Source organism: Leucoraja erinacea, chromosome 22, assembly GCF_028641065.1.
Source record: "Leucoraja erinacea ecotype New England chromosome 22, Leri_hhj_1, whole genome shotgun sequence".
NCBI classification, from domain to species: Eukaryota; Metazoa; Chordata; class Chondrichthyes; order Rajiformes; family Rajidae; genus Leucoraja; species Leucoraja erinaceus.
The window spans coordinates 12,688,495-12,711,981 of record NC_073398.1 but is presented as its reverse complement, the minus strand read 5'-3'; the positions used below and the strand labels follow the sequence as shown (position 1 = coordinate 12,711,981).

At 40.7% G+C, this 23,487-nt stretch overlaps 1 protein-coding gene across 2 annotated transcripts in view; it reads right to left on the bottom strand.

Annotated features, from left to right (window-relative positions):
* LOC129707995 (mucin-2-like) overlaps positions 1-23,487 on the bottom strand; it is a 71,896-nt gene that overhangs the window by 31,143 nt on the left and 17,266 nt on the right. For both annotated transcript variants that reach the window (XM_055653547.1, XM_055653548.1), the window contains exons 7-14: positions 10,392-10,480; positions 5,772-5,949; positions 5,500-5,622; positions 934-1,054; positions 708-846; positions 504-605; positions 354-426; positions 134-271 (exon numbers count right to left, since the gene is read on the bottom strand). In XM_055653547.1, coding sequence (XP_055509522.1) covers positions 134-271; positions 354-426; positions 504-605; positions 708-846; positions 934-1,054; positions 5,500-5,622; positions 5,772-5,949; positions 10,392-10,480 — 963 coding nt within the window. The remainder of the gene's footprint in view (positions 1-133; positions 272-353; positions 427-503; positions 606-707; positions 847-933; positions 1,055-5,499; positions 5,623-5,771; positions 5,950-10,391; positions 10,481-23,487) is intronic.

Here is a 23,487-nt window from a genome sequence, read left to right as displayed (position 1 = left end):
GAACTGAAGTAAAAACGATGTCAATTTGAATTGCAATGACTGTTATGATTAGTTGGGGTTATATGAAGTAGTGCTTCTATTCAACTCGAGGAGATTGAATCTTGTCCACTTCTAAGTAGTAATTTAACCTTACCTCCTAAACTTCGTTTATTACCATCCAACAACGAAACGTAAAGCTGCATAATGGGAGAAATCTGTATCTGCATTTTCAACCCGTGTGTTGTTTCAAGTTGAATAAAATGTGAAGATGGTTTAAATATTATAATTCCATCTATGAAATAAAAAAATATTAATTTAATATAATTATAACTTCATCCTTAAGGGAACTTAATTTCCTTTAATTTTGTTCATACCCCTTTGCAATGGAAGTACAACAATTTCTCCATTCAAGGTAACGTCACCATTATTATTGAATTCATATTTGGTCTATAAAAAAAAAAGATTTGTTTCAAATATCATTCAAAATCATAACAAAAGTATTACAGCAACTGATAAACTCCTACCTCACGTGAGGAAAATATAATACGGCGTAAGCAAATATGTTTAGTTGCTTTGTGACATTCACGCATCTCAATGATCACTTTCCAGAGATCCTCCTCAAGAGTCTACAAAAAAAAGACATTAAAGTTTAGAACTATTAGCTTAACTTCAATGGTTAATATCAGTGACCATCTAAACTGCGAGTTTCAGCAAAATGTCTCACTTACTGAAACTGCAATGTATGTGCAATCTCCTCTCAAATTATAGTATTTCCCATCAAATGTTGTAATATGTGTTCCTTCTTCCACTTTGCAACTTCTGGAACAATTATGATGAGAACATTCCCATAGTCCTCCTTTGCAAACACTGAGAAAAAGAAGACCAATATTGTTAGTAAAGTATTTGATGAGAGTGGATGAATGATCCACAATAGGATGAATTAGAAGCTGTTACCATGTTTCACATGAAGTGTTCCTTTTGCCTCCTGCATCATAAATGGTTCCACTGTATTCACAAGGACACTCTGATTTTCTGATGCATTTGTTCTCATGTCTTATGTTATCAAGAAGAGTGCCTGAAGTTGAACAGAACACCTGTTTCAGTGTATTGTTTCATGAACAGGATTATGTTTAAGATTTTCACAATTGAAGAATTTACCAGAACATTCTTGTCTGGTATTTTGAACTCATTAAACAAAGGGAATTACCATTCATGGAAAATAAGTTGTTTCTGAGTTAGATGGCAATGAAGGAAAGCAAAAATATAACATTTGAAGATGGAATTGTGCTTTGCATTCATCATGACTGCTCCATTATTCAATAACGTTAAGGCCGACAACTTACTTTGATGCCTAAGAAGCTCAGAGGCTGGCAGCATTACTGGAGAACATGGATAGTTGATAATTCGGATTGGGACCCTTCTTCAGAATGTTGGGGGTGGAGGTGGAGAAAGAAAGCTGAAGGAGAGGTGGGCAGGATAAAGCCTGGCAAGGAATAGGTGGATACGGGTGAGGGGGTGGGAACATAGATGATAGGCAAGTGGTTGGACAATGGCCAGAGATGAAAAAACAGAGGTGTGGGACAAAAGGATTAAAGAGTTGTGAATTGTGAAGCTAGAGGACGGTATGCAGGTGGAAAGGAAGGTGGTAGGGCAAAAATATGTGTCCAAGTGGGGGCACAGGAGGGAAATGGGGCAGGAAAAGAAATGGGGGGTGGGAAGAAGGGAAGGGCATGAGTTCATAGCCTTGTTGTATGCTACTGTATCTAAGTGGAATATGTTGCTCCTCCAATTTGTGTGTACCCTCACTCTGGCAATGGAGGAAGCACAGGGCAGAGAGGTCAGTATGAGAATGGAAGAGGACTTAAAAGGGTTAGCAACTGGATGATCCAGTAGGCATTGTCTATCCTGATCTCACCAATGGACAGGAGGCTGCATCGGGAACATCGGCTGTAGTAGATGAGGTTGGAGGAGGTGCACAGGATCTCTGTTTCACCTGGAAGACTGTCTGGATGAAAGTAAGGGAAGAGGTACAAGGACAGGTGTTACATCTCCTGTCCCTGTGGAAAGTATCTGAAGAGGCATTGTTTGGGTGGGATGGGATGAGTGAACCAGATAGTTGTGGAGGGAGCAGTTTCTGGAAAATGTGGAAAGCCGTGGGGATGGGAAGATCTGACTCGTGGTGGGATCGCGTTGGAGGTGACAGAAATGTCAGAGGATGATGTGTTGGATACGGAGGCTGGTGGGGTGAAAGGTGAAGACCATGGGAACTCTATCGTTATTCCATCTGTGGGAGAGAGGGAGAGCAAAACCATGGGACGCAGAGGATGATACATCTATGACTACAGAAGGGAAATTTTTAACGTCTGGTTTTCGAGAAAATACGTTTCAAAGACAAAATCTCTCTGACACACACACACACACACACACGCACACACACACACACACACACACACACACACACACACACACACACACACACACACACACACACACACACACACTATGATGATAATATATAATAGATGCCCCTATGCAACTAAATAAGCACTTTATTTTGCCATAAACATTTGTGCAAACAATGAAGATATTCATCTAGATTGATCCTCACAGTCTGATGTGATCTATATCAGATTATTGAGAGAGTCAAGAGGGGAGATCATAGAAGCCTTGATGAAGATCTTTGTGTCTTTAGTCACAGACGGGATCCCGGCTGATTACAGAGTATCTAATGTTAGTCCTTTGTTTAAGAAGAGAAGTAGAGAGAATCCACGGAATTATAGGCCGGTGAGCCTCATGTCAGTGATGATGAAGCTATTAGGGAGGATTATTCGAGATAAGATATATTCCCATTTGGAAGAGACTGGTTTAATTAGGGATAGTCAGTATGGTTTTGTGTGTGGCAGGTCATGTCTTAGTAACTTGATTGAGTTTTTTGAGGAGGTGATGAAAGCGATCAATGACGATTGATGTCTACGTGTATTTCTGTATGGCATTTGATAAAGTCCCCTGTTGTAGGCAGGTCCAGAATATTAAGATGCTCGTGATTCACAGCAATATGGTTTATATGGAGGAAGGCTGTCAAAGAAATGACAGATTGAGTTTAATACCTGCAAGTGTGAGATGTTGCACTTTGGGGGGGGGTTAAGTGAAAGGGGAAAATATATAACTAATGTCGACCCTTAACATCATTGATATATAGAGTAGGTATGTTACAAAACTTGCCTTCAGCGGCACTGCAGTTCTGCCACTGGCCATATGCGCGACTTTGGCGCCTTTGACGGGGGGGGGGGGTTAAAATGCGATTTTCTCCTGCCCATCCGAGATATATTTTCTCGGGCTGCTAGCTGATGCTGAAGAATTGTTCCGACTGCCATTCTGTGATTTTTTTTTTAAACCGCGGACAATTTCAGCTGGAGTAAAATAAAAATCCGCTTCTAATGCCGTCAACGCCGACAACGGGATGGATCTCCCGTACGGGACAGCTAAAGGTAAGCTGTTTATTTTACATATAAACGTGCTTCTTAGGATTACCTTAATCCAAATTTTACGTTGCGAAAAGGTGATTTAGGCCCCATACGAACCGGCAGTGTTTTTACTGCTGATATGGGGTTTAAATTCACCGCAAACCTCAACGTTCCAATCGATCACATTCCACAAAATCTCACTCGCAAGATGATTTAAATGGCCATTAATTTACGGGAAATCAGAGTCAGAGTCAGAGTCAATTTAATTGTCATTTGGACCCCTGGAGGTCCAAACGAAATGCCGTTTCTGCAGCCATACATTACATACAAATAGACCCCAGACACAACAATAATTACATTTAACATAAACATCCATCACATAGCTGTGATGGAAGGCCAAATAAACTTATCTCTCCACTGCACTCTCCCCCCCCCCCCCCGATGTCAGAGTCAAAGTCATAGCCCCCGGCTGGCGATGGCGATTGTCCCGCGGCCATTAAAGCCACGCCGGGTGGTGCGAGGTCGCACACCGGGTCTTGGTGTTAGAGCCCCCGGTGTGCGCTCGCAGAGTCCGCGGCCATTCCAGCCGCGCGGGGCAGTGGTGTCAGGCCCCGCTCCAGGAGCTCTTCAACCCCGCAACTCGGGCGGGAGAAGTCGCCGTTGCAGGAGCCCTGAGAAGCGGTCTCCCTCCAGGGAGCCGTGGGCTCCCAGTGCCGTCGTCCACAGATCCGTCGTTGGAGCCTCCGACTCTCCGGTAGCAGCAGCAGCAGCAGCAGCAGCAGCAACGACAGCAGCAGCAGCAGCGCTCCTCCACCGCTCCACCCGCTCCGGACTCGGCCAGCTCCGTGACGGCAACGGTGAGTCGACACCTGAGTCCCCGGCTTCTTCCTGTTGGAGGCCGCTCCTCGTTGCGGCCTCAACGACACCTGAGACCCAACGAGAAAAGGTCGGGTCTCCAGTGCAGGGAGAGATTCAAAAAGTTTCCCCCCCCCCTCCCACCCCCCCCCCCACCCCCCCACACACACACACCCCCCAACATAAAATAACAAAAACTACATAAAAACACAGACAAAAAATAATAAAAACGCGGACAGGCTGCAGAGGCCGCTGCTGGCCAGAGCCGCGCCGCCTACCGACTAAACACTAAATAAACACTAAATTCCTTCCATTTTGCCTATAAATTCATAACAATGAGATTTTAAAATCATGTTATGTTGTGAATTCTTGTGTGAATGTTATTTGGACACTTAGGCTATTTGAAAATGTTAATCTTTTCTTAAGAAATGGATAGGTGTTTAGATCTAGTAATTGAATTTTGAAATTAGCTACAAGTAGGTAACTAACTAATTAGATGCTTTAATCTCAGGTCCTCCAAGTATGATTGTTTCTTATTTGTTTCAGAATGCTTCAATCTACAACTGAACATTTATTTCAGTTCTTTTAATTTTTAAGAAAGTTATGGGCCTTTGTCCTCGATCACAGCTTTTGTGTTAAGTCAATCGAAAAGCAATAGGGAACAAGATGCTAATTTCCGAGTATGAAAATGGTCATAACGTTTTTAATACTGAAGATATGAAAGTGAATTAGGCGTCAAATTAAACTTCTTTTTATGCTTTATCTGACGGGATAAATTGCAGACTTGATTTTTTAAATCTCAAAATTTTGTAACATTGCTATATAGAGTCATCTCGCAGCTCCAAATTTCAAGAAAAAAATTGAAAACATACTAAGCTATTGCCAGTTAATTAAGAATGTAAATATAGTGAAATAAAGAAAAGATTAGGAAAAAAAAAATTACAGAAACCTACATTTCTAATTAAAGTTGCCAGACATAAAATGTATCCAGTCACTCAGCCAACCAATTCCAGGGGTAAATTTGAACATGGAATTGAATGAAAGGTCAGATGCACTAGCACATTATAAACATATGCATTGCAGCCTATAGTTATTGACTCTGGAATGCAATGTAGCAGTCCTCGAGAGACGTGCTGGTTACCCATCAGCATATTCTCCAAGTTCAACATAATGAATCTATCTTAGTTAAAAGTATTGTTACCTTTTGGACATTCACAAGTATTTTCAAGAGCATCTTTCTGTTGAGGATCTGGATCAGTACAAGTTGGAATAAATGATTGACCAAAATCACTGTAGATCTGATTCCTAGGGCATTCAGGTTTCTCTAAAATAAGAAAATTAATGCATTTCACATTATCAGTTATTATTAAGTTCAAAGGCACAACTGTGTTTTGTGTTATTTCTGAATGAAAATATTTGGTAGCTCTAAACTTAAACTGTTTATTTATTTTCTCTATGTGGAGAAAATCGTACCGCATCCTGAGATCTTTCTCCAATTCTCCTGAATTTGGCAATGTCGTGCAAATTCTTTTATACTCGGGCAGTGACCTTGATTTTTATTGGGGAAAGCACTGGTGTCCATTGCACACAATCTAAAGAAGGTTTCAGTATCCTTACAACCTAAAAGACGTCTGAAGGTCTCTCTGCAAGCCTAATAAGTAAAACATAAACAGTAAAATCACAGTTATTAAACATGTGGATGAACATGAAATCTACTCTAAAAATTAAAAGTTTCAAATTAGGCCCTTTACACTTGCTGCAATTTTAAGCAATTATATTTAACAAGTTATTATGTTTTCTAAAGAAAGGCATTACACTTCTAAATGCATTACACTTCCTTTGCTCCATAGATGCTGCCTCATCCGTTGAGTTTCCCCAGCATTTTTGTCTACCTTTGATTTTTCCAGCATCTGCAGTTCTTTCTTTAACACTTCTAAAGGAGAGCATTTTTATCCATTGTTAGATCTATGTAGCTGAACTTCTAAAGCATGGAAGAAATGGATCAAATCTTTACCATTTTTTAATTTAATGTCTGATAACTGGTTACAAATGTGAAACAGAATAGATGGGAAGTTTGAGATTAAATGTTTAGCTTGCCAGCTGCACCTTGCAGAATTTATCATAGTTTATCATATTTTTGTTGAAATTAAATTTTTTTTTTTTTTAAATAGGATTTTAAATCGTATAACAACAATGACTGATCAATCTGCAGAAAATACTCATGAAAAGACATCAAACTGAAATGTTAACTCTGATTTTCTCTTCGCAAGTACTGACAGACCTGTTGAATATTTCTAGTATTTTGATGAATCTGAAATGGTATCATTTCATGCTGGCTGTAATAAATTAATCAAAAAGTCTGTTCCATTTATTTATGTCATAAAAATGTAGAGGCTTAGCACTAAGTTCTGTGGAAACCTCCTGTAAGTAAAATTATTTTTGTCTGTTTCTCCCTGTTTTCTATCACTGAACCAGTTTCACTTGGATGAAAGATCATTACAGGCTTGATAAGTCTACTATATAATACTTTGCACAAAGATCTACCCTCCTCAACACACATTGCCCAAACAACTTAATAGCTAGACATGACATTCCCTTAAGGGCCTGTCCCACTTGGCTGTCATTTGCGCGTAATTTATGCGACATCATTTACGTGTCTTGACACACGACGAGCGCATCGTGACACGCGCGTGATTTGCACATAGTGCGCATTACGCGTGCATGGTGCCTTAGGCAATGACGTGCGGTCGCACGTGGCATCCCAGGATTTTGGGATGTACAAAATCTTTGTGCACCATCTGCGTGACGCGCAAATGACGGCCAAGTGGAACAGGCCTTTTAACAAATCCACACTAATTGCTTTTGATCAATCTTTGCCTCACAAAGATTTGATCAATCTTTGCCATCCTTCACAGCTTATACAACAATTTTCTACCATTAATTTCAGGCTTACAGGCCGACAGATACAAGAGGCTGCAGATGCTGGAAGCTTGAGCAAAATAAATGTTGGAGCTCAGCAGATCATTCAGCATCCGTAGAAGGAAATGGACAGGTGATACTTTGGGTCGGGATCCTTCTTCTGATACATATGGACAAATAATTTTGAATCAGACGAATAGTCCCAACCCAAAATGTCTCCATTTCTCTCCACAAATGCTGCCTGACCTGATGAGTTGCTTCAGAACTTTCTTACTAGCCTGCAGTGTGTTCGCTTTCCACCATTTAAAATAACAATATCTTATTGGTAAGTTTCCAGCCCTGTCCATAACCAAACAACATTAGAAAATGAAAATAAGTGTCTTAGACTTTATTAAGCGCATGGAATACATTTTGTTCATTTTAAAAAATGGCAACACATTAATATGTACCCACATTCTACGTTTATCACTTACAATAATTCATATCTCTTCCTTAATGACAATGGCTAAACCATTCCCGACTTCCATGTGCAGATACAAAGAATGCAATCTGAATTTTATAAATCCTCCAACTTCACAGGAAGACTGCCAATTTGGTTTTTCAAGGGAGTAATCCTTTATCCTTAGCATTTTTCCAGAACACATTTTGGTTTTCAATCCGTTTACCTACCACATTATTTTCATACCACCCTCTTTGGTATCCTAAGTGTGATGACAAGAGCTCAGTTCATGTTATAGTAGTGGCCACAGGATCTGGGGTGACGGAGGAACTGAAGAAAATCCACATTAGGTAGGAAATGGTGTTGAGTAGACTGATGGGACTGAAGGCTGATAAATCCCCACGGCCTGATGGTCTGCATCCCATGGTACTTAAGGAAGTGGCTCTAGAAATCATGGATGCATTGGTGATAATTTTCCAATGTTCCATAGATTCAGGATCAGTTCCTCTGGATTGCAGGGTAGCTAATGTTATCCCACTTTTTAAGATGCTGGAATCAATTATAAAAGATGAAATAGCCGCACATTTGGATAGCAGTAAATGGATCGGTCCGAGTCAACATGGATTTACGATGGGGAAATCATGCTTGACTAATCTTCTGGAATTTTTTGAAGATGTAACTAGGAAAATGGTCAAGGGAGAGCCAGTGGATGTAGTGTACCTGGACTTTCAGAAAACATTTGATAAGGTCCCACATAAGAGAATAGTGGGGAAAATTAGGGCACATGGTAATGAGGGTAGAGTGCTGACATGGATAGAAAATTGGTTGGCAGACAGGAAACAAAGAGTAGGGATTAACGGGTCCCTTTCAGAATGGCAGGCAGTGACTAGTGGGGTACCGCAAGGCTCGGTGCTGGGACCGCAGCTATTTACAATATACATCAATGATTTGGATGAAGGGATTCAAAGTAACATTAGCAAATTTGCAGTTGACACAAACCTGGGTGGATAAAGCTAATGTGGATAGACGTGAGGTTATCCACTTTGGTATAAAAAACAGGAAGGCAGATTACTATCAAGTTGGGAAAAGGGGAAGTACAACGGGATCTGGGGGTCCTTGTTCATCAGTCTATGAAAGTAAGTATGCAGGTACAGCAGGCAGTGAAGAAAGCGAATGGCATGTTGGCCTTTATAACAAGAGGAGTCGAGTATAGGAGCAAATAGGTCCTTCTGCAGTTGTACAGGGCCCTAGTGAGACCACACCTGGAGTATTGTGTGCAGTTTTGGTCGCCTAATTTGAGGAAGGACATTCTTGCTATTGAGGGAGTGCAGCGTAGGTTTACAAGGTTAATTCCCGGGATGGCTGGAATGTCATATGCTGAGAGAATGGAGCGGCTGGGCTTGTACACTCTGGAGTTTAGAAGGATGAGGGGATCTTATTGAGCCATATAAGATTGTTAAGGGTTTGGACACGCTAGAGGCAGGAAACATGTTCCCGATGTTGGGGGGGTCCAGAACCAGGGGCCACAGTTTAAGAATAAGGAGTAAGCCATTCAGAACGGAGATGGGAAAACACTTTTACTCACAGAGAGTTGTGAGTCTGTGGAATTCTCTGCCTCAGATGGCAGTGGAGGCCAGTTCTTTGGATACTTTCAAGAGAGAGCTAGATAGGGCTCTTAAAGATAGCGGAGTCAGGGGAAATTGGGGGAAGGCAGGAACGAGGTACTGATTGGGGATGATCAGCCATGATCACATTGAATGGCCATGCTGGCTCGAAGGGCTGAATAGTCTACTCCTGTACCTATTGTCTTTTGTCAATTGTCATGCATGTTCCTGGTGGACCAAAGAACAAGGCAGGTGGGAGTAAGGATGCTTGGTTGATGAGGGAAATTAAAGCACCAGTCAAGAAAAAGAAGACAAAGGACAGATATCGGTAGATGGGATCAAGTGTATCCCTGGAGGAGTTTGGGGAACTGAGAAGCATACTTAAGAAGGAAATCAAGAGGGAAAAAAGTGAGATGGAGGTAGCTCTGGCTATTTCCAATCCTTGCCCTATCCTAACCCAGAATATTCTTCAACAGCCAAGGATGTTCCAAATTGGGAGCTTCCCCTTTTCTTCCAATGACCATGTGCCTGTTCTGATCCCTCAGTCTTCAGCTCACATTCGCAACACTTAGGACAGAGATGAGAAGGAAATTATTCTTTCAGTATTTCTGATTTTTTTAAAAACTTTTTACCCTTGAGAGCTGTGTCTGCCTAGCTATAGATTGTCAATATTAACATATATAGGGAACCAAGGGATAAGGATAAAAAGTAAATTTTACGTGAATGTTCAGCCTTGATCTTATTGAATGATGCATTCTCATGTTCCTTATGTTCTTCTAACAGAATTGTGAAATTGAACAGAACTCAGGCATATTATATGCAAAATCTGAAGGTTTCAGCCCGAAACGTTGCCTATTTCCTTCGCTCCATAGATGCTGCTGCACCCGCTGAGTTTTTCCAGCATTTTTGTGTACCTTCGATTTTCCAGCATCTGCAGTTCCTTCTTAATTTATTTGTTGATGATTTAGCTTAACATTGTCTTCACTTGCACATATTAATAAGCATGATTTCCTGGTTAGAAGTTTGATTATAATTGTATTTAAATGAAATATTAATATTTAATATTAATTAATATTTATTATTGCAATATGGTTGGAGTAATATGAAATTGTGTAGAAATGCAAAACTTACCTGGAAAAATTGGATATTCGTAAGTACAGGTATGCTGATTGGACAATTACCAGGTGTAATAGAGTTACCACGAAGAGAGATAGGTGTCACTAGAAAGGAGTGAGAAAGTAACATTGCATTTTGAAATGCAGCTAATTTTATAGTTGCAGCAATTCTTGTGTCCAGTTCACATTTCTATTCCTTCATTTGCCAATTTATCTTTATAGTGCATTCTGATTTCTATACATGATTCATGTGGATTTGAAGGTGAATTAGGTCCCAAAATAGTGCAGACAATCATAGTCATACAGCATGGAAACAGGCCTTTCGGACCTAGATACCCCTATGCCTCTACACTAGTCCCACCTGCCTCAGTTTGGCCCATATCCCTCTATATCTTTCCTATCCTTGTACCAGTCCAAATGTATTTTAAGTGGTGTTATAATACCTGCCTCAAATACCTCCTGTGGCAGTACATTCTATATACCCACCATCATCTGTGTGAACTAATTTCCCCTCAGGTTTCCATTAAATCTGTCTCCCCTCATCTCAAATCTATGACCTCTAGTTCTTGATTTCCGTATTCTGGGTAAAAGGCTCTGTTCATCTACCCTATCTGTTCCCCTCGTGATCTTATACACCACTGTAATATCACCCCTCATCCTCCTGCGCTTCAAGGATTAAAGTCTTTGCCTGCCCAACCGCATCCTATAGCTCAGGCCCTCATGTTGCGGCAACATCCTCATAAATATCTACTCTTTCCAGCTTAACAATATATTTCCTGTAGCAGGGTGACTAAAACTGAACACAATACTCCAAATGTGGCCTCACCAACATCGTGTACAACTATAATATAGCATCACAACTTCTATACTCAAAATCCTGACTGCTGAAGGCCAATGTAACAAAAGCTTACATTACATCTCTATCTACCTGTGGCGCCACTTTCACAGAACAATGTACCTGCACTCCTAGATCCCTCTATTCCACAACACTCTCCAGAGACATGCCATTCACTGTGAAGGTCCTGTTCTGGTTTGACATCCCAAAATGCAGCAGCTTACTCTAATCTGTATTAAACTCCATTAACTATTCCTTGGCCCACTTGCACAACTACTAAAGATCCTGCTGGAATCATTTATGTCGAGTGAATGTCAGCCATGGAAACATTTTGTGAGATTCAACCAGAACAGCTATGTCTGTTGAAAGATAGACACAAAGAGCTGGAGTAACTCATCGGGTCGGGCAACATCTCTGGAAGGAAAAGGTAACGTTTCAGGTCGAGACCCTTCTTCAGACTGAGAGTTAGGGGAAAGGGATACAAGAGATATAGACGGTTATATAGAGTATGCAAAAAGAGAGATATAGAATAAATTAATTCTATTATTGGTCTGGGGAACTGTCTATAATGTACTGATGTCATTAATAGGTTTGATTGGATTGTAAAGAGACCACCCCATTGTAGTTCAGCCCCTCAAGGTTCAGGGACCTATAAAAGGCAGCCCCCACGAGGTCCTTTGTCGATCTTCTGGAAGAGCGCTTGGGACTGCGTGACCTAAGGGCTTGGCCAGGCAGATACAAGGATCGGACCCGCGGTGGTTTAGGTATCTAGGGGAATTCGTTGTCCAATCCAAAAATAAAGATTAGTTGTTCCAGTGCTTGACTCAGGGCTTTTTTGACTGAACTAGACTGGTGGGAAGCTTAGAAGAGATTATTTTCAGAACCGCAATTACATCGCGGCGTTTACCACATCAGCACATCCCAAAGTCCTATACAACCAATAATTGGTGTTTTAAACTGCAGTAATTTCTACATTGCAGAAAACAAGACAATCAGTTAACATGTTAGTGCCGACGGGCGAAATAATCCATCTTTAGTGCTGCTGACTGATGGATATGTATTTGTCAATATTCTGTGAATAAAATTGGTACCATGCCAATTTGTAGCACTGATTCCTAGCCACGTACACAGATTTTGTAACTCAACATCCCAATTCATCCTCTCCCAGATTTTGTGTAGACATCGAATATAAATTTTCTAGTGTACTACAAAATTAGCTACACACATGTATGCAGAAGTATGAATGGCATTTCCACTGAAAAGGATATGCTACATGGCAATCTGCATGGATACTGGATATGAAATTCTCCATTTTTTGCAGATGCCAGCAATTTACCATGAATTCCTCACAATAGCACACTGTGTCCCCGTGATGCAGCATTTTATATTGTAGAAAGCTGAAGAAAGTTGAAAGAGACACAGAAAGATCACCAAGATCTCTAAGAGAGACATTGAGATGCTGCTGGATGTAATACATGACCAAAATGAGAATCTACGAGGCAATGCCAATAAAGGATCTCCATTAGGGCAGATATTATCAGGAGGCATGAATGAGGTTATCTGAACTGAACAGGTGTTTCCTTGTGCCCAGACCAACACCATGCTGAAGGAAAGCATTATTCTCATAGTCATAAAGCATGGAAATGGCTCTTCAGCCCAACTCAACCATGGCAACCAAGATACCCCATCTAGGCTAGTCCCATTTATATTTGTTTAGACCATACCACTCTAAGCCTTTCCCGTGTATGTATCTTTCCTGATGTATTTTAAATAATATTCCGCTTGGGTAGTTTACAATCCAATAGTACGAACATTGAATTCACCAATTTTAGATAATATCGAAGTATCCCTCCAAGCCCCATCCGCTTTTATCCCCCCCCCATCCCTGTGCCCCACCTGGACGTATGCCTTCCCCCCCCCCCCCCCCCCTCCTGCTACTTTGCCTTCACAATCCGCGAGTCTTCAAACCTGTTTCGCACCTTCTGCTTTTACCTCTGGCCTTTGTTCCAAACATCTGCCTATCAAATCCCCCCTTGCCTGTGTCCACCTATTACCTGCCACACTTTGTCCTGCATCTCATCTTTTCCAGCTTCCCAACCCCCACAATCAATCTGAAGAAGAGTGTCGATCCCAAACCTCACCTACCCATGTTCTCCAGATCTCAGTTTGATGAAGCCGAGTTTTAGTTAAAAATATAAGAAGATATTAAATTGGTTTCTGGGCTAGCTTACAGCTTATATTTAGTGTCAAATTAGGCTTTCCTCAGGTTGCGGGGTGTGTGAGATAACATTGTCTCCCAAGTGAAGGAGCTAGAGAGATAGCTGGTCAAATCTTTGAAGTGAGATGCCATAAACCAATGTTTATGGGGAGGAGGCAATAAAGGAAGAGCGAAATAAACAGTCACATCTTTGTAAACAAATGACCTATGTTTATGAGGGACCAAATGACAGAGGAAGCAGCGAACAGAGCAAGGGTGGTCTATTTGGAGATAAAACAAATGGACAATGTTTTTAGTATATCTTGTACCATGTGAAAAAAAAGGTTTGATGTGATGCATTCTGTGGAAACCTTTTCCAGTACTTCTGACCATGACTAATGTCTGTGGAATGTGATAAGGGGAAAAAAAAAACCTATTTAAAGCAATGTAATTCTGTTGTTCAGAGAAGGTGACTGAGCACAGTCAAGTGTCTGTGTTGGCACTTGACTGGAGTTCTCCCTCCCTTCCATCGGCCGATGTTAAGTAAAGTTTTGACCTGGTCTACCAAACCGTTTGTGTGGTGTCTGTTTATTAAGAAGCGAACCTGGTTTAGTAGTTAAAATAAGTAGCTTTTTCATTGGCGTAGTTATGCAGGCCTCGCTGGGACCACATCAACGGCTGACTGTGCAAGAGGTTGCGGAGGTTGCCGGGATTGGAAGGGAGATAACTGAGCTCTATCGGCCCCCTTGTACGACCGACTCCCTAGAAACTCCCGGTAACATCTGTGATCCTTCATCAGAGATTGAATTGGTTCCCTGCCGAGGTTCTTAGACACAGACAAAGGTAAGACCAGTTGGGCTTTATATGGTTTTTTTTAAAGAAGGGATTGTGTATGTATTTTTAAGACAGAATTGTGCATGTATTTTTAAGAAAGGTCTTATGTATATTGTTAAGAAGGACGTGAGTGGTTCCTCTCTCTGTCTATCTCTCTTTGTTTTCTTTTTCTCTCTCTACTAAGGGCTCATCAGCCTTGTTGAGATATCCGTGATTTGTCGGGTTGAGATACGGGGGTTGAGGTGTGTGTCTGGCTTATTGAGACATCCGAAGAGTTGTCGGGTTGAGAAATAAGTGACGTTGTATATTACAGTATTAAGAAGTCTGCCAAGTTGAAAAAAAAACTGGGGTCTCGGTTCGTGGGTCTGCTTCGTTGAGACACTTGGGTCGTATATTAAAGAGTTATAAAAGTCAGCCAAATTGAGAAACTGGGGTCTCATTTAGTGGGTCGGCCTGGTTGATATATTTGGGACGATTCGGAATTAAGAAGTCTGTTTTCTCTCTCTCTCTTTCTATCTATCTATGGGGAATGCTCTGGAAACAGGTCCTATATATGTGTTATTTGAATCCTATGTATAATAAGAAATTTAGAATGTTAAGTTACAAGTTGACCAAGCGGTTACGGGATGAAGCCTGGCCTGTAGGGGGCACATGGAATGTTGAGACAATTAAATAAGCAGAGGTGTTGATATGGGAAAGGAAGACAGGAACCCACTAGAAAGCCGATTTAAAATAGACGTTAATTTACAGCAATTGAACACTAAATTCCTTCCATTTGGCCTATAAATTGATGTAAATGAGATTTTAAAATCATGTTTTATTGTGAATTATTTGTGAATATTATTTGGACACTTAGGCTATTTAAAAATGTTAATCATTTATTAAGAAATGGATAGATGTTTAGATCTAGTAATTGAAGTTTGAAATTAGCTACAATTGGGTAACTAACTAATTATATGCTTTAATTTCAGGTCATCCAAGTAAGATTATTTTATATTTGTTTCAGAATGCTTCAATCTATGATAACTGAAAATTTCATTCAGTTCTCTTAATTTTTAAGAAGGTTATGGGCTTTTGACGGTCCATGATCACAGTTTTTTTGTTATGTCCATAGAAAATCAATAGGGAACAAGATGCTAATTTCCGAGTATGAAAATGGCCATAACTTTTTTATTACTTGAGATATGAAAGTGAATTAGGTGTCAAATTAAACTTATTGTTATGCTTTATCTGATGGGATAAATTGCAGATTTGATTTTTTTTTTTAAATCTCACAGTTTTGTAACATTGCTAGATAGAGTTAAGAAACAAGGATAGCACTAGGAAAGGATGGAAATTATTGCAACTAGAATGCCAGTGGGCAGAGGAACAAGAGAATAGAATTAAAAGACAGGCAGGAGGTGAGAAACAGGTGATGGTTCGTGAAAAAATAAACCCAGTACTGGTAAATCCTCTGGAGGAGACTTCATGGCTGGCACGACGACCCTATTTGGTAATGAAAATGAGGAGGAGTTAGATAATCTTGTGAGATGTCCACCTCCCTATGCCCTACCAGTAGCAATGGCATCTTTACCTGGGACAGTTCCATCAGTAACATCCCTATAACTTGAAGTTCTGACCTTACAAAGCTCTCCAGGATTGGGAGCACGGGAATGCCTTTCTGTGTGTAATTTGTTTAAGGCATTGATGCTACCAGAACAGCTGATCATTATTAAATGTACTGCACACACTGGTGCTGGGGACTCTATAGCAAAAGGCAATGGGTTGCTGATAGTGTATCCAAACAGGCAGCCTGTACATCCTAATGCATAGTGACAGCAGCTAAACAGATGCTAGCAAATAGAACGGTCCTGCCAAACATGAGGGTGGTATGTACATTATAGAGGGACGCCTCTTGTATATAATAATAACTATGGAAACAAGTGGGCTGTGCCATTGATTCAGCACACCCCGCTTGGACAAGTTGGTGTATACGATACATTTTTACCCGTCTTACCCATGCTGGTAAGGAGGGAATGATAGGATAACAAAGGAAATGTGGTGGCACTGCATATTAGGAATGGCAACTTTATTCATTTGCATGGGGTTGCCGACCTGTGTAAAAAGTTACATGCTTGAGTTGTTTTACTGTTCATGTTTTAAACTATCTGTTATGTTTAAACTATTTAAATAGTTGTTATTTGAATATATTTGATTCCTTTTTAATGCCTTTGGCAACAAAAAGCCTTCAAAATGTCATTGAGGGTGAGTCTGTAGAACACTCTGCCTGGCAATTCCTGCAGTAGGTAGGTTGTTCAACCTTGTGAGAGACTACTCAGTCTGTCCTGGGGTTCTGGTAAAAGTAAGTCTGGATGGATGACGTCTCTCGGTAGTGAGTCTCAGTTGTAGGCAAGGTCCAAGATGAACAAATTTGGTTATCTCTATGTCGAAGGTAACAGATTAAGAATGATGAGAATGACTTGGATTGGAATTGCTCCTACTTTAGCAACACGTTGTATTTGTTAAACTATTAAATAGAGGATTTGGGCCTACTTTTCTCTAATAGAAATTGTGTAAGGAAAAATTAAATAAAGGCAAAAGAATCAACAAATTTTGTCAAGGGTTTGGCAGTACATTAAATCTCTTTGTGGACATTTTGTTGGGAATTCATCCCCTCTGCAATGTGGAAATGTAGGTGTATTCATTAAGTACAACATAATTAAAAAATAGATGCAGATATGGATAAATAGAAAAAGCATGAAGTACTATCATCTACATATATAGGATCGACAAAATGAATGATCAGTTATAGGTGAAGGACAAATTTGTAGAATATATACACAATGGTTTTCAGAACTATGATGTTGAGGATCCAGCTAAGGAAAAGCTTATTGTTGAATTGAGTATTGTACACTAAGGGGATTGATTAATAGTCTTGTTTTAAAGACACTTTTAGGGAAAATTCCACATAGGATGGTGGAATTTTACATTGAGTTTGATGTGGGTTAATACAGAACTGGGCTCTCAAATCGAAATAAAAGGATTTATGAAGTTATGAGCAGTGGGATGGCTGACAAGCCACATTAGAAAGCTTGATGATGGATATGCAATGGCTATCATTCAAATAAATGATTTATATAATTCCTCTAAAGCATCAAAACCCAAGAAATGTGATTTGTTTTTGAATGCCAGGAGAAAATAAAGGAAGAGGCTTATAGTATTGCTAGGAATAGCAGTAGGCCTAAAATTGTGTGTTTTAGAACAATCAAATGAGAACTAAGAAATTTAAAAAAAAAAAAAAAGAAAAAGGGAAAGTAAATTACAAAGAGATGTCTATGAAGATGAAATATTATATACTGCTGGTAAAACAATGTTTTTGTATATGTACTGCTTGTAAAACAATGTTTTTTGTATGTGGAATGTGTGAAATTCGAAGCAATGAGCAAAGTTGTGTGTCGCTTTGTCCTTTAAAATGTAAATAGACAAAGTTATGGTGTGTCTGTTAAGAAACAGGCATGAATGGGGGGCGAAGCTATACTCGATGGATAAAATGTGTTGGCTGATTATAGATCTTTTGAACCAAGTTTAAAAAAAAGACTCATCCCGATTAAAGTGTTAAATGAGATTGTAAATGTCAAAATTACAGAGAAAAGAAAATGTATTATTGATTACTGATTCTGAATGAGTTCTTTTGGGAAAAATTGTTTTGATATGATAACAGAGGTTGTCTTTTAAAATGTAAATGAAGCTAGATTACTGTTTTCAAGCAAACAAAAGATGTTGAAGCATGTGCTGTGTGAGTGAAATGAAGGTAGATGAAAAATTGTCTTATGACTTACAAAAGGAGGTTTGAAGGAACTCACAATGAGGGATAAAAGGTGAGAAGATAAAGTAGATTGGGGAAGAGAACATATTTGGAGAATTTAATATTTAGGTGGGGAGAGTCTCTTCGGAGATAATCGGATTAAAGAATAAATTCACAGGGAAGTGTTAAGAAGGAACATGGAGGATCAAAGGGGGACAAAAGTGCTGGTGAAACTAAGCTGGTGAACAAGATTTACAACTTTTTATTGCCCCTGGAGAGTGGGGGGAAGCCACCAACAGGCCCTGTGCAATTAACTAATTATGTATGGTCGGCAATTAACCCATGTCTTGCCAGATCTACATTCCCAGGTTGGAGGAGCTTTGCTGGAAACCAGGAGCCATAAAGGCTATACGATGGGGGTGCTGAGACAAGAAGAAATTGAGACTGTTGAAAGAAACAACGAAGTGTTGCTAACAACATGAACTGCTGTAAAGATTGAAGATCATCATCGCTGGATACATTTGATTGACTGTGAACAGTTTGTGGAAACAAGGACGATGGGCTATTGATGTTCCTTTATTCTGGGGTGGCCCAGCCCACATGGACTGAACTTTCTTCAGAATGGCAAACTTGCGGACTAACACACATTTAAAGGATGGTACACACCTCCTTTTAAACAAGATTGAAGTCAAACATGACAAGCGCAGCAAAGATACCCTGACTACAGACAGTAAGAGGTCTGCAAAGGTCAGTTAAATCTACCTGTTTTTGCCACAACCAAGGCACTGGTGTATTTTAAGGAAACAGTAAGCATGAACCAGTTACACCAGCACACAGGGAAATCCAAATGAAGCCGAATAAAGGCTGAGCAATTTTTATGATCCTTTTCCTGTCCTATGGTAGTATATTAGTGTCACGTCCGGGGGAGGTTGGTGGCCATTTAAAATGTTTGGAGGGACTTGTGAAACGATTGTCCACTATGAATTGATAGTGTTACTAATGTACTATTAATTTGTCTGATGAGATGCTTATGGTCTTTCGTATGTACTCAGGAAGGACTGTAGTTGTTATCAAAATTTTGATAAAAGGATGGAATGATGAAGCCGAGTTTTAGTTAAAAATATAAGAAGATATTAAATTGGTTTCTGGGCTAGCTTACAGCTTATATTTAGTGTCAAATTAGGCTTTCCTCAGGTTGCGGGGTGTGTGAGATAACATTGTCTCCCAAGTGAAGGAGCTAGAGAGATAGCTGGTCAAATCTTTGAAGTGAGATGCCATAAACCAATGTTTATGGGGAGGAGGCAATAAAGGAAGAGCGAAATAAACAGTCACATCTTTGTAAACAAATGACCTATGTTTATGAGGGACCAAATGACAGAGGAAGCAGCGAACAGAGCAAGGGTGGTCTATTTGGAGATAAAACAAATGGACAATGTTTTTAGTATATCTTGTACCATGTGAAAAAAAAGGTTTGATGTGATGCATTCTGTGGAAACCTTTTCCAGTACTTCTGACCATGACTAATGTCTGTGGAATGTGATAAGGGGAAAAAAAAAACCTATTTAAAGCAATGTAATTCTGTTGTTCAGAGAAGGTGACTGAGCACAGTCAAGTGTCTGTGTTGGCACTTGACTGGAGTTCTCCCTCCCTTCCATCGGCCGATGTTAAGTAAAGTTTTGACCTGGTCTACCAAACCGTTTGTGTGGTGTCTGTTTATTAAGAAGCGAACCTGGTTTAGTAGTTAAAATAAGTAGCTTTTTCAAGTTTTCTCCAAGATCTTCGGTTTCCTCCCACACTCCAAAGACTTACAGTTTTGTAGGTTAATTGGCTTGGTGAATGTAAACATTTTCCATAGTGGGTTTGTAGGATCGTATTAATGTGTGGGGATTGCTGGTTGGCTGAAGGGCCTGTTTCCACGCTGTATCTCTAAACTCAACTAAACTACCAGACCTGCTGAGTTACTCCAGCACTTTGTCTCCTTTTGTATCTTTTAAATGTTATTAGTGTACATGCCCCAACAACTTCCTCTGGCAGCTCGTTCCATATACCCACTACACAAAAGGACTGCATTCACCCTATCTATTCCCCTTATGGCTTTTTATACCTCTGTAAGAGCACCCCTCAGCCTCCTAAGCTCCAAGGAATAAATTCCTCAAGTTTTAGCCGGCCCAACCTCTCCCTTTTGCTCAGACCCATGGTTACATCTTGTAAACTTTGTAAAACTTTTCTGCACCCTTTCCAGATCAATGGCATCATTCCTATAGCAGAGCTGAACACAATATACCAAGTGTAGCCTCACCAATGCCTTGCACAACTGAAACATAACGTCCCAATTTCTATACTCAATTTCCTGACTAATGAAGGGCAGCATGGAAAAAGTTTTTCCCCTATCCACCTGCGACGTCACATTCAGGGAAATATGTACTTCTACTCCTAGATCCTTCTGCTCTTCAACACTCACCAGGGCCCCACTGTTCACTGTGAAGGTCCTGTCCTGGTTTGACTTTTTAAAATGCAACATCTCACATTTATCTGAATTATACTCCATTAGCCGTTCCTTAGACCACTTGCCCAGTTGATCAAAATCTCTGTAATTCTTGATAACCATCTTCACTGTCCATGATACCACCTATTTTAGTGTAATGTGCAAACTTAAGGGCCTGTCCCACGAGCATGTGACTCCATGCGGCAAGCGTGATTAAAAGGGCCTGTCCCAGGAGCATGCGACTGCATGCGGCAAGCGCAACCAAACCAGAAGTGGGGGCCGCGCGGAGGTCGAGTGAGTGACATGAAGCTCGAGCAAAGTCCGCGGGAAGTTTGCACGTGATGTACGGCATCAAGGCGGTGCGTACGGCTTTGCGGCGGCTGCGGGCCGATAGGCCGTTGCCGCGCGGAATTTTTGAACATGGTCTGTTTTTCGGAGCCCCGCGCAATGTCGGGGCCAGCTTCGCACAACTCCATACGGCTCTGGCGATCGAAGTGGAACCGGCCCCACGAGCTGTCCGGCTCAAGCGACCACGTTAGGTCGCGCTTGCTGCATGGAGTCGCATGCTCGTGGGACAGGCCCTTTAGGTCGCGCTTGCCGCATGGAGTAGCATGGTCGTGGGACAGGCCCTTTACTAATAACGCCTTGTACATTCTCACCCAAATTGTTGATGTAAGCCACAAACAACAATGGGCCCAGCACATCACTAAGGCACACCAGTGGTCCCAAACCTCCAGCCTGACAAAAATCCTTATATCTCCACACTCTGCTTTCTCCAATTAAGTCAATCCTTTATTCCGTTAGCTAGCTCTCCTTGGATTTCATGCAATTCAATCTTCCGTGGAAGCATATCATGTGGAACCTTGTCAAAGGCCTTGCAGAAAACCATATAGCCTATGTACATGATGCTGCCCCCATCAACTTTCTTAGTTACTTCAAAAAGATCAATCAAATTCATGAAACACAATCTACCATGCACAAAATCATGTTGACTCTCCCTAATTAACCCTTGTATTTCACAAATTCCCATATCTCTTATTCCTCAGAATCCTCCCCAGAAACGTTCTTATCATGGATGTTAGGCTTACAGTTTCTATGGTCTCATGATTGAACTTAGAATTGAGACAGTGGTTACATGTGTTCCTCAGTAGTTAATTTTTTCAAGAAGCACACTTTTCTAGTTTGAGCAAAGTATCGTCACCCTGGCAGATATTTAGAGCTGTCTGATCCAATGTCCTGTTACATAGAAACATAGAAAATAGGTGCAGGAGTAGGCCATTCAGCCCTTCGAGCCTGCACCGCCATTCAATATGATCATGGCTGATCATCCAACTCAGTATCCTGTTCCTGCCTTCCCTCCATACCCCCTGATCCCTTTAGCCACAAGGGCCACATCTAACTCCCTCTTAAATATAGCCAATGAACTGGCCTCAACTACCTTCTGTGGCAGAGAATTCCAGAGATTCACCACTCTCTGTGTGAAAAAAGTTTTCCTCATCTCGGTCCTAAAAGATTTCCCCCTTATCCTTAAACTGTGACCCCTTGTTCTGGACTTCCCCAACATCGAGAACAATCTTCCTGCATCTAGCCTGTCCAACCCCTTAAGAATTTTGTACATTTCTACAAGATCCCCCCTCAATCTTCTAAAATCTAGCGAGTACAAACCAAGTCTATCCAGTCTTTCTTCATATGAAAGTCCTGACATCCCAGGAATCAGTCTGGTGAACCTTCTCTGTACTCCCTCTATGGCAAGAATGTCTTTCCTCAGATTTGGAGACCAAAACTGTACTCAATACTCCAGGTGTGGTCTCACCAAAACCCTGTACAACTGCAGTAGAACCTCCCTGCTCCTATACTCAAATCCTTTTGCTATGAAAGCCTTTTGCTCTTGTGAGCATAATAATTTTTTAATAATATCTGCACATTAAAGTCAATAGATTGGGATTGCTTAGTCTAGCAACTGGATTTCACTGTATTTTTGCTGAGCTGAGGCACCATTGCCAAATCAGGTACCTCATAAGAGTAATCACAAATTGGACTGCAAAAGGATTGGAAGACAATTAGGGTGAGGAAGTATTCATTTAAGATCTGCCCATGAACCAATAGAAGTTCAGAAAAGGATGTCAGCTGTTAAGGATACTTCACCCCCACAGGCACACAAAGACCAAAAACATTGTAGTAAACGTCCGTCTCAGTGAGCTGCATGGATGAGCACCAAAGAGAAATGTTAAAATGTTGGTGAATGAAATACAATGGAGCCATACAGGTGCATCTCCACAGCATCAAAATTGTGCTTTAGGATCCGTGTACACACATGTACTCACATATAGCCTATTCTCCTGCACACACCACAGTCAGTTCTCCAACAAATGTGCAATGAGATGTTTATTTAAATCAAATAAACTGTCAGGAATAGTAGGGAATCTACCCGAATAGGTCTTAGAGCCCTCCTTTTTGTGGGCAGTGGGATCATTGAGGCACTTATCAGCAAATAACTTTGCCAGTAGATCATTAAAATGCACTGCCCATGAGTTTGATCACATTGTATACTTTGGGAGGTTCGTGAACAGTCTTTAGTGATACTTGTAGTGGCTTTGTGGAGTGCCTGTTGTAAGCCGAGTGTCACTTTAAATAGTGTGTAGATGTTGAATTCTATGCATTTTGCAATACCATAGTTCTTTGCTAGACCTAGTTGCTCCACTGTATGAGAGGAACGTTGCAAACAAAAAGGAGGGCTGTAAGACCAATTCGGGTGGATTCCCTACTCTTCCTGACAGTTTATTTGATTTAAATAACCATCTTATGCAATGCATGGCAACTGATATCTGAGTATGTGTATAGCAGTGGGATAACATTAACAGAGTAAAGCAGATCTCATCAGGGAGTGTCTATCCTAAAATTGGATAAGATCACTTCTGGATTGAAGTGATCCTATCCAGAAATATTCCTTCATGCCTTGTACTCCCAGTGTGTCTTG